The sequence below is a fragment of the Mesoplodon bidens genome, assembly GCF_964165515.1.
Source record: "Mesoplodon bidens genome assembly, chromosome: 19".
Lineage (NCBI taxonomy): Eukaryota > Metazoa > Chordata > Mammalia > Artiodactyla > Ziphiidae > Mesoplodon > Mesoplodon bidens.
In genome coordinates this window covers 55,391,798-55,403,330 of record NC_138179.1, presented here as the reverse complement: position 1 = coordinate 55,403,330, position 11,533 = coordinate 55,391,798, and the positions used below count along the sequence as shown (strand labels likewise).

Below are 11,533 nucleotides of genomic sequence, written 5' to 3'. Positions count from 1 at the left end.
CTCCAAATCTGTTCAGGACAGGCACGTGCATTTATCCCTCAAGAAACTACAGCACCCAAAAGGCTTTGCGGCAACCTCTAGGCCTTTAGTACCACCAAAGAGAAAGGTTTTTCAGCGCGGGCCAGCCGCTGCATGGCTTCTTGGAAATTGTAGTTCGTCTGCGAAGAGCCCGGGAACTAGGGTAAGGCTGCAAGCCACCCTTCCCAGAATGCACAGCGCTCGTCTCCACCAATCGGAGGCACGGATCTTGGAAGGAAGGCGGGGAAGAGGGGGGAGCTGCCCGACGCACGCGCAGTATGTTTGTCTGGGGAATTCATGTGGAGGTCAGAGTGGGAGCAGGTGAGAATGGAGCGGAGCCGCTGCGGCCCGCGTCCGGGCGTCTGCGCAGTCCCCCTCTGCACTCCCATTAGCCCCAGGTTTGGGCGGGCGGGGTCCATGCGTGGGTCCGCCTTGTATCGGAGGGGAAGGGGGGTGAGCACGGGAGAAGCCAGGGGTTGCGTAGAGTGAGGTAGGTGTGTATGGGGGCAGAGTGAGGAATCATCTAGAAGCTCCTAGGAATGGAAAAGCTGAGGGGTCGGGACTGGGCATCCGGGTCTCAGGAAGGATTGAAGTGCACGGGGGGAGATGAAGGTAGAGACGTTGAGGTCTGGGGAGGAGGTAGGGAGGCTGAAGCGGACGACGGCAACGGGGCGGAGCCAGACAAAGTTAAGTGCTGGAGTAGATTCTAGTGAGGTCAGCCGTGCTCCCGCCCACCCCGCCTCAGCCCCCCTACCCCCACCCGTTCCAGGGCTCTCCCTCGGGGTGCAGCTGTTTAGGGCCTTTCTGGCCCGATTGGTTCTCGCGATATGTTGACCCCAGAACGTCATGTAGCGCCTGCTTCTATAATAACAGGTCATTCTTAACGCCTGATGTGGAGAAGCTGCGTGGTGAGGAGTTAGGATGTGCCTTCTAGAATTAGACCTCTAGGTTCTGCTCCTGGTAGCCCTCCTCAGAGCTGCGTGATCTTAGGCTCCTGGTGTAACTTAACATCTCTGTGTGCCTCAGTTTCCTCATCTGTAGTTACCTACTTCATACGGGTTGGTGTGAGGATTAAATATGGAAATTGCTGTTAGAAGACTACCCAGTATAAAGGTCAGCTATTACTGTTATTTTGTTCTTGGAATCACATTCTTTTCTGAACCAGAATTGCACAGAACCAGCCACGCAGCCTCTCTCCTGGGGCCTGACTGTCCAGGAAATGGGAGGGTGTTTGGTGTGGGGCTAAGTTCTCTATGGGTATCAAGCCCATGCCTCCTTCCCATTTTGAACCAAGGACCCCAGACCCCTTTTCTTAAGTAGTAGAGAAAGAAGAAAGAAGCGCAGAGGCATTGAGTGTACACTTACACAAGCTGCAGAGTGTTGTTTATGAAATGTCCTTCAGTCGATAATTTAGAGCTCTCACGAGTGGGGAAAGAAATAGCCAACTCGACAGGTCCATGTGATGCCTCAGAGAGGGCTTTACTCTGAGGATGTGGGGATTGAATTGTTTTGTTTGTTTTGTTTTCACCCACTTAGGTGTGAGCAGGCCCAGCAGAAGAAGACATGGCTGCCAAAGCGTTTGAATCCATTGGCAAGTTTGGCCTGGCCTTAGCCGTTGCGGGAGGCGTGGTGAACTCTGCCTTGTATAATGGTGAGGCACTGAGGGGTGGTGGGTCACTGCCCTTTGCCAGAGGACTTCTATTGCTCTTCATAGCCTGTGTGACACTCCCGTTGGCAGCCGCTGTCCGTGAATGTGTTTGTGACCAAGAGGGCTCACCTACTGCCATCCTGCACCACATGGTTGCATTGTCATCAGGGCCTCTGTCCTTGTAGCCGTAGGTTCTCTCAGAGCCTTTATTCACCAAGAGCCTCCCAGCCCAGTTGGACGTTTCCACCTGCTCTTGTGAGTTTAAAGCGATGCTGCAGCAGAGTGCCAGGATTTCGCTGGCCAGCTGAAACGGAGAGCTCGTTTGTTCTCTTCTGCCTGTGTGTGGAGTAACTCAGCAAGGGTTTTAGCCCTTCGGTGACCTTGTCCTGAGCAGGAGCTTTGCTCTGGTGTGTTTGAGTCTTTCCAGAGAAAATATCTTTGAGATTCACTGCCCAGCTTTTAACAGTGTGCTGGGTGTTTAAGCTGGCTTTTCCACTTTTCTTTGTGACCCTAGGCAAGTCACTTTCCCCTCCCCAGGCCTCAGCTTTCTCATTGGTCAAGCCACAGGATTGAACTGGTTTATGTCTAAGACCCCCTCCACCTCTGATATTCTCCAGCTTTCACTGTTGGAAAGTAGCAGTAGATCGACCCACCTCATGTGCGGCCCTGACAAGAGGAGGATTACTTTCAGAGTGAAGGTGTTTGGGCCAACTGTAATGTCCAAAAAGGCAGAGACAGAAAGCGGCTGGTCAGAAAAGCCTGCTCTCGGGCTGCCCTGGTGGCACAGTGGTTAAGAATCCGCCTGCCAATGCAGGAGACACGGGTTCAATCCCTGGCCCAGGAAGATCCCACATGCCATGGAGCAACTAAGCCCATGTGCCACAACTACTGAGCCTGCGCTCTAGAGCCCGTGAGCCACAATTATTGAGCCCGTGTGCCACAACTACTGAAGCCTGCACCCCTAGAGCCTGTGCTCCACAACAAGAGAAGCCACTGCAGTGAGAAGCCCATGCACCACAACGAAGAGTAGCCCCTGCTCACTGCAACTAGAGAAAGCACGCGCGCGGCGAAGACCCAACACAGCCAAAAATTAAATAAATAAATTTATTTAAAAAAAAAAAAAAAGCCTGCTCTCCTTCTATGGCACAGCTTTATACTCTGATCTTTTTGGCCACCCCTGAATAGCTAAACAGTAGTCACCATTACTAATTTCTTTCTGAGTCAGCAAGACAGCTCTATAACCCCTTCAAACCTTAGAGAAACCAAGCTATTGGAAAGAAAAAGTGGGGCCTTCCAAATTTTAGGATTGCCATAGGGAGGATGCTGCTTCCGGAAACACTGAGTTAAATGGGACCCAGGATGGACTGTGGTAACAGTGAAGACCTTGGTGAGTTTTAGAAAGAAGTTTGGGGAGGTGGTTAATCAGAAAATCAGCAGCCAGTTGTTTCAAGGAGAAAGGATGCTGAGGAATAGATCCTATTACCAAAGTCCTTGGGAGGACATGTGGGATGGGAAATGATTGCTTAGTTTTATAGCTGTTTAGAGGCCTCTAGAGACCAGAAGTGTAGGAAGAAAGAGCAGGAGGGGGGAGACTTAATAAATGAATGGAAGGCACCAGGGATTTTCAAAACCATGATCCTTTTGGTTAAAGGGTGAGGGGGTTTTTCTGACCCACCATTATGCTTCATTCCTAGTGGATGCTGGGCACAGAGCTGTCATCTTTGACCGGTTCCGTGGAGTGCAGGACATTGTCGTAGGGGAAGGAACTCACTTCCTCATCCCTTGGGTACAGAAACCGATTATCTTTGACTGCCGCTCTCGACCACGGAATGTGCCAGTAATCACTGGTAGCAAAGGTGAGTCTTGTCTGTGGGTCAGGTAAAGTAGAGAGTGTGGAAGGGCTGCCGTGGGACCCCGAATGAGTTGAACTTTTCGTAATACGAGTTCCTGGCATATTTTCCGTGAAGAGGATTATGTGGCTGCAGAGAAAGAAATATACAGGTATACCTCAGAGATGTCGTGAGTTCGGTTCCAGACCACCGCAGCAAAGCACATACTGTGATGAAGTGAGTCACACGAATATTTTGGTTCCCCAGTGCATATGGGTGCAATAGCTTTATCTCTGAAGAAACAATATATATACAATACCTTAATTTAAAAATACCTTATGGGCTTCCCTGGTGGCATAGTGGTTGAGAGTCCGCCTACTGATGCAGGGGACACAGGTTTGTGCCCCGGTCCGGGAGGATCCCACATGCCATGGAGCCGCTAGGCCCATGAGCCATGGCCGCTGAGCCTGTGCGTCTGGAACCTGTGCTCCACGACGGGAGAGGCCACAGCAGTGAGAGGCCCGCGTACTGCAAAAAAAAAAAAAAAAAAATCTTATGGCTAAAAAATGCTAACCATCATCAGATCACCATAACAAATATAATAATATTGGGAAAGTTTGAAATATTGCAAGAATTACCAAAATGTGACAGATGTGAAGTGAGCAGGTGCTGTTAGAAAAATGGTGCCAATAGACTTGTTTGACACAGGGTTGCCCCAAACCTTCAGTTTGTAAAAAATGCAGTGTCTGGGGCTTCCCTGGTGGCACAGTGGTTGGGAGTCCGCCTGCCGATTCAGGGGACGTGGGTTCGTACCCCGGTCCGGGAGGATCCCACATGCCGCAGAGCGGCTGGGTCCGTGAGCCATGGCCGTTGAGCCTGCGCGTCCGGAGCCTGTGCTCCGCAACGGGAGAGGCCACAACAGTGAGAGGCCCGCGTACCGCAAAATAAAAAAAAATGCAGTGTCTGTGAAGCTCAAGAAAATGACGTATGCCTATATATTTAAAATACACACACAGTTGTACAAATTTAGAGAAATGAACAAAGATATATTTCAAGAGTCACATAGCAATCCAATTTTAAAGAAACCTAAATGTGCCTTTGCTCCCTCGGTTGACCCTTCCCATCAGTTCTTGTTCCCCAGGGTGACTGTAAACCGATCTCCAGCCGTCCTGTTTGCCTTCACAGCTGACTTACCCTTTGCCTTGCTTTCCAAGGCCTCTGTTTCCAGAGGTGCTGCCCTCACATTGTTATCTCCCAGGCCAAGGCCCACATCCCTGAGAGCAATCTGGTCTGACACGCCACTGGCTTCCCAGTTGGAGCCTAAAATGAATTGCTGTCATGGTTCTCCCCGCATCGTACACATAGAGGTGCACAGGCAGATGCTGTCTTGGCCGTGAAGTTTCTGTGCAGCAGGAGAGGGTTGCATGGATGTTGCTGTTCCTCAGTAGATGTTTGCTTTCTGTGATAGTGTCAGGCTTTGTGCTGGGTCAGAGGGTGGGGTAGTTCAAAGTTGACGAAAGCAGGAGCCTTTAGGAGCTTGGTCTAGCTATAGGGAGGTAGCCATGTGGACAGGCATTAGAGTGGGGCGTGGTGACTACAGCATGGAGGGGAAGCCGAGAAGAGAGCTCCTGTGAGGAATGTGCGTCTGCACTGGCACTTTAGGATGAGAAGTGTGTCGGGCAGAGGAGGGGAAAGGGTACATTGGTGTTCACTAACCTGTCCTCTCGCTCCTGGCCAGAGAGAGGAGGAGCCTCCTGTAAAGGGTCTGGCCTGCCTACTACATCAGAGGAAATCAGCGGTGGGGTGAGGTTAATCAAGAAACATCATATTTTAACTTAAAGGCCTAGTTCTGAACTTTCCACCTTTTTGGGATTTCTTTCTCTACTGTTGTGCAGTTGTTCTAAGGATACGTTATACACCTGTCTTCAAAACTTGATAGGAACTTGCAGAGATCAGGGACGGGTGTATAACCATTTCCTGCTCTGGTGCCTGGTTCAGAACTCATCTCATGGGCGTTTGTTCCATACTGTTGATGACTGCAAGCAGCCTGTGACAGTGCCTTAGCCCCAAGCAGGACTGCGTTGTCAGGGGAAGTTGTAATTCCCTCCCTGTGTCCTTTGACTCGGCCAAGTAATGAGAAATGGCCTCTAGATGAGTCTGATAACCCCTTACATCTGTTGCGCATTTGACAGAGTGCTTTTATATCTGTTTCCTCCTTCGGTTTCTCCCAACATGCCTGGGAGGCAGATGAAATCATCCCCATTCTTACATGTGAGGAAATAAGCTGAGATAGGCTAAGGCTTAGTGAGCCCGCGTAATTAGTAAAGAGCAGAGTAGAGGCCGCAGCCAGGCCTTAGACTGCTAGTCTGCTGGACCCACGGTCACCTCTCTGAGGCACACTCCTACCTCGGGCCACATTCACTGGGCCTTGGAGAGGCCTTACCCTAGAATTCTTCGCATTGGCCTATCTGTTTTCTTAAAATATTCAGTGTTCCAGGCATATCCATGGCAACTGTTAGACATACAATCTGAATTTGCTTATATCAGAGGGCATTCAGGACACACTGAAAAGCTGTCATCACCAGAATCCTTTGAGAAGTTTTTAACGCTGATGCTGTGCTGGGTTCTCTACCAAGGAGACCATGCACAGGTGCACCTCACCCTCTAGGATCTGGTAATCAGCAACTTGACTTATAAATTATAGCAAATTTTGGGTAGGAGAGGTCGTAGAAGGCCACTTTGGTTTTTATTTTTAACTCCAGCACTTCTCCCCCACCCTAAGATTTACAGAATGTCAACATCACCTTGCGCATCCTCTTCCGGCCGGTCGCTAGCCAGCTTCCCCGCATCTTCACCAGCATCGGAGAGGACTATGACGAGCGCGTGCTGCCGTCCATCACCACAGAGATCCTCAAGTCCGTGGTGGTGAGTGAACAGGGCCTCAGCCTCGAGCCTCGAGCCCGGCCCCCAGGAGGTCGTTAGGTGGCAGGAAGAGCTTGGCGGTGACTGGCTGGGACTCCGCTTCCTCGTTGTCCTGACCGGCTCCTCTTCCCTCCCTTGGAACCAGGCTCGCTTTGATGCCGGAGAACTGATCACCCAGAGAGAGCTGGTCTCCAGACAGGTGAGCGATGACCTCACGGAGCGAGCAGCAACCTTTGGGCTCATCCTGGATGACGTATCCTTGGTAAGGGTCTTGGGGTGCCTGCAGGGGAGGGTGCCTGGTTCCATATCTGGGTAGACACTGTGAGGTCCTACCTTCCACTTTCCTCAATGAAGGCTTGAAAACATGGAACCTTCTTGGTGGCATGTGGCAGTCTCCATGGGTTTGTTTTCAGAAGAAGGTTCTTTTACCTCCCCTGTGCCACAGACATTTTTCGCCCTGACCACTAGATTTTTCATCTTCCCCAAACTGAATGTTCCCCCGAGCTCCCCAGGAAGTGACGTCGTGTTAACCCTGTTTGACACAGGCAGAAGTTGCCCGGTAGAGATTAGGGAACAGCTTGGGTAGTCTTTCTCCCTAGCACAGACCTCCCAGCCTGACCCCGGGGAATTTCCTAACACCTAGGGTCTAAAGCGCAGTGAAGTGAGCTCTGGGACCTCCCCATGAAAGGTGATAGAGTGTACATGAGTGGTTCTGTTTCCCAAAGCCTGGTGTGGGAGGCAGGGGGCATCTCTGAGGCATAAGCTATCCTCTTGAGACCGTGTGGTCTGTGTATTTATATGACACTGAATGCCGCAATGCAGACAGAAAGCAATACAGGCAGGATAGCATTTCAGATCGAGGAGGGTGAGGGGAAGGGGTCGTGTTTCTGATTCTCCGGGGAAAATCATTTGGAGTGATTTGTTCGGGTGGTGAGGTAGAGTGTTCCCCGTTCCGTTCTCCTGTGCGTCGCTGGGGAAAGGTACAGCTTCCCCCTCAGCATCTGTGCAGCTGTTTCAACAGTAACAACTCTACATACCCTGCGCTCACCCCAGGGCACGGCTCCGCTTGCAGCTACTGCCTGAGCCGTGGGAGGGCTCGTGGGCTCCCTCTACTGGCGAGACGCCAGGCTGCAGCCATTTGGCTCCTTGGACCAGAGTGGTTGCTCAGGCTCTCCCACTTAGTGTTAAACTAAACGCTGTGGCCGTGAGAACACACTAAGTGAAAGCCTAAGGAGAAGCTTGGCATTTTGCTAGACTTTAACCACATACTCCATCCTAGGGAAATGGGGGTTGACCACAAGAAACCATATCTAAGAGGTGTGCGAAGAAAATTAGGTTTCATGGGGAATTTGCTGCCCTCAGCTGGCCCTTTTAGAAAGAAATTTTATTCCTTAATTACGCATTGCATTCTCATTGCTCAGGATTGTATTTTCTTTCGCAAACTTTGAACAAGAGTCCAGAAATGGAGCAGGCGAGGTAGAACAGCTGCAGTTTAAGAGTTAGGAGTGTCAAAAATTCTGGAAGACACTGGACTGGGATTTACTCTTCAGGAGAAGTTTTGAGCCGCTTATTTTCTTTTTTTAAAGCAGAGGTTGGGAGGGTAGTGGAGGAAATGAAACAAGTAGAATTTGGTAGCAAAACCAATGCTGTTATCCCCTTTATTCTTCCCTTTTAATAAAAAATATAGATAAATTAGACTGGGCATTAGTAGTGCTGAGATCTGTTTCCGTTGTTTGCACTGTCATTACAGATACATCACTTCAGCGAAGTCTCGGTCACTCATGTTGTTAGGGAAGACCTATGCATAATCAGAATTTTAAACCTTCACCCGAAGCAATGTCTTTACCTGCCTTCTCTTTCTTTTAAACCCTTTATCAGAAGCACTCACACATAGGGAAAACCATGATTTGCAAAATCATGATTTGGAAATCGTCTCTCTCATCCTCTTCCTGTTTTGTGGTGGAGATGCTGTGAGAAAGCAGTGGCCTGGTTAAGTCATAAGCAGAGAGCATCACACTCTTGAATCCCTGAGAACCAGCTGCATCCCTCACGCTCAGGGGCTCAGTTTTCCATCTGGCTTCTCTGGGGGCTTCAAGCCGGCCCTCAAAGGACCTTGGAAGAGCACTAGTCAGTGGTGGGGGTCCTGGAACCCACAGGTCTCCTCCCCCAGGGAGGTGGTCAGTCGAGTAGATGCCTTCTGGTGCCCGTGGGCTGTGTTGTACCTGAGGGTGCCCGAATGAGGTCCAGGAGCACTTTGGGCAGCCGAGGATTCTGGGGTGTGAGCTCAGTTTGGGCACGGCTGTGGAGGTGGAAGGGCGCTCTGACCTCACATTGTCTCCAGCTGCTGGAGCCATTCGCGGCCTCTTCCTCCAGCGGCCGTGCGGGCCCTGCAGCAGCGCTGTTGAAGCCATTACCCTGCCTCGTCTCGTGCTCACTCTCTCCCCTTAGACGCATCTGACCTTCGGGAAGGAGTTCACAGAAGCGGTGGAAGCCAAACAGGTGGCTCAGCAGGAAGCAGAGAGGGCCAGATTCGTGGTGGAAAAGGTGAGCTCTCAACCAGATGGCAGGAGCCTCTCTCCCCTTTCTCCTGTGCTCAGCCTCCCTGTTTGCTGGGTGGCCTGGAAATTCATCATCTGTCGTGTCTTCCGGGATCATCGGAAGGGGACTGAAGGGACTGTACTCCTGCAATTGGTTCCAGAGTCTTCGGAGTCTAGTCAGGGATATGTGAAGTTATGTTCTTAAATCACTGAAGGGTAATTTTTTTTCCACGTCCCTAAGATCAAAAACACTCTCCCACAAATAAAAACGTTTCTTCTGGAATATTTTCAGCTTCACTGAGAGGTCATTTTTAACTGTGATTACACAGTGAAAGCTGACAGCAAAAGGGATCAAACGTTGCACCAGGTGCACTGTCATCACTGGATTTTTTTTTCAAGCACTAAATCCATCCAGATGAGTCAGAGTGTGCTGGGACGCAATATAGTTGCATAGGGCCTGGTCTTTTGGTCTTTGCAAAGGTGTATTTATTTCATATATTCCCTTCTCCCCACCACTAATTCTCTTGGATTTTTATTCCTAATCCAGGACACCTTAGTCCTTAGAATCAGGCAAAAGAGAGGTATATGGGTAGACATTTAACTTTAGAGAATATAAACTCCATGTGGATGGAGACTTATTTTTTCTTTTTCCACTTTTTTCTGCCTCTCTCCAGCACCTAGAACATGTCCCAAACCATGCCTGGGATAGAGTCTAGGTGTCACTAAACATTTGTGGAGTGGACAGTCCCAGAACCTCAGTTGAACAGCTGTCTGTTCATCTCAGAGGCTCCACACTGTGTTCTCCGTGCTTCTGAAGGTCATGCATTGCACACAGACGTCCTCCTGTTGGTAAGGGTAGGGAGGGCCAGGAGGTCTCGTTCTGGGTGCCTGAGTTCCTGGTCGGGAACCAGTTTAGCCCAAGAGCGACTTTAGGGAGCGTCCCGTGCCTGCTGCCCCTACTTAGCTGCACTGGTTTTGCTGAAAGTCGCTTTGACTTGGGGCTGGAGGGAAAGATGAGGACTAATTCCATCTTTCTTTCTCTCCTGCTTTCCTCGGCCTGGGGTCCTCCTGCCTCGGAGTATGTGGCCGGACTGGGTTGCTGTTCATATTACTGAGGACTTTTAAATAAGACGCTGTTTATGTAGCCAACAGAAATGTGTCCCTGTGGTGGCAAGGCAGGAGAGGAGGACTTGGGGGGGCAGTGCTCGTTGACCCTGTCTGGAGGGGGAGGTAAAGTCCCAGAGTTCCTTCGGGACCCAGTGAGGGTGCCCAACATGGTCCTTTTGAGACTGCAGCCGCCATCCAGCACCCCGAGGTGTGATCTCGGCCTCTCCGCTTCCACCCCCGCAGGCTGAGCAGCAGAAGAAGGCAGCCATCATCTCTGCGGAGGGTGACTCCAAGGCCGCGGAGCTGATCGCCAACTCGCTCACCACTGCGGGCGACGGCCTGATCGAGCTGCGCAAGCTGGAGGCGGCGGAGGACATCGCGTACCAGCTGTCGCGCTCCCGGAACATCACCTACCTGCCCAGTGGGCAGTCGGTGCTCCTCCAGCTGCCCCAGTGAGACCCGCACCTCCTGGGGCCATCTGGACCACAGCCCCCATGATGCTCACCACCACCTTCCTTCTCCCGCCCCAGAAATCACTGTGAAACTTCATGATTGGCTTAAAGTGAAGGAAATAAAAGTAAAATCACTTCGGATCTCTAGTTACTTGATCAGGTGAAGCTCTTTCACTCTTCTCCTTTCCATCCCCTTTTTTTATCCACCTCCCTACCCAGAGTTGCCAAGTACCTACACAGACCAGCTTGGCTCCCGTCTTTGGGGCCTGCTGGCACTCCAGCCTAGGCACTGGCAGTTGGCAGAAGACAGGCAGGGCCATGTGTGTGATGAGCTGGGAGGCAGTGGGCGGCCTGAGTAAACTGGTAGCCTCCAGCCTATCTTTTATTCATGATTTGAGGAAGACGGCATGCGCAGCTGAACAACAACGAACACAGGCCTTGGAAAAGGTTTTTTCCAGTGGTTCCTTCACGTACCCAGCTGAAGAGAGGTGCTGGGGAGGGGTCAGAGAGGAAGCGATCTGTCTCTTACCATAGGCCGATTCTCTTTAACTGCGGGGCCAGCGGAAGCACGGATTGAAGAATCTGCCCCTGTGAAGGTGGGTGGGCTGATTTGCTGCCCTACCCCCACCCCAGGGTCCTAAAATTGGAATGGACTTGGATAATGAGAGAGCAGGCCTGGACCAAGATGTGAGTCCTCTGGCTTTCCTCTCCACCTCCCACCTTGGTGTCTTAAATACCCGGCGGATTTCCAGCTTGAAGGATTGCATCCGGCCGGGGCTACATGGGCCTGCCAAAGGCGTGTGCAACCTGCGTTCCTGGCTTCCCTTGTTCAGAGACTGCCCTTTCTAGAGGGCTCTGTGCCTGTGCCTTGAAGGAAACAACCACGGGAAGAAAACAAATGTGTGTAAACTGCTATCAATAAATGACACCCAGACCTTCCAGCTCAGTCTTACGGGGTTTTTGTGTGTGTGTGGGGGGGGGGGGGGAACCGTGGGATCAGAACAGAGCATTCTAGCAGTT

At 51.1% G+C, this 11,533-nt stretch overlaps 1 protein-coding gene across 4 annotated transcripts; it reads left to right on the top strand.

The window, feature by feature from the left end:
• The first annotated feature begins 262 nt into the window (after positions 1-262).
• On the top strand, positions 263-10,654 carry PHB1 (prohibitin 1). Of its 4 annotated transcripts, none has more exons than XM_081219985.1 (8): positions 270-339; positions 1,045-1,131; positions 1,555-1,669; positions 3,361-3,522; positions 6,278-6,420; positions 6,563-6,679; positions 8,866-8,961; positions 10,305-10,654. In XM_081219985.1, the coding sequence occupies exons 3-8, from the start codon at positions 1,582-1,584 to the stop codon at positions 10,515-10,517; spliced, it is 819 nt and encodes a 272-aa protein (XP_081076111.1). In that variant the 5' UTR covers positions 270-339; positions 1,045-1,131; positions 1,555-1,581; the 3' UTR covers positions 10,518-10,654. The 4 variants fall into 4 exon arrangements, with proteins under 4 accessions (XP_081076113.1, XP_081076111.1, XP_081076114.1 ...); XM_081219986.1 differs by lacking the exon at positions 270-339 and adding an exon at positions 393-416; XM_081219987.1 differs by lacking the exon at positions 1,045-1,131 and having other exon boundaries at positions 263-339.
• Positions 10,655-11,533: the final 879 nt, after the last annotated feature.

Coding starts and splice junctions, on each gene's coding strand:
- PHB1 (XM_081219987.1), top strand. CDS start 1,582: ATGGCTGCCAAAGCGTTTGAATCCATTGGCAAGTTTGGCCTGGCCTTA. Junction 1,670..3,360: donor GAACTCTGCCTTGTATAATG/GTGAGGCACTGA, acceptor CTTCATTCCTAG/TGGATGCTGGGCACAGAGCT. Junction 6,421..6,562: donor AGATCCTCAAGTCCGTGGTG/GTGAGTGAACAG, acceptor CCTTGGAACCAG/GCTCGCTTTGATGCCGGAGA.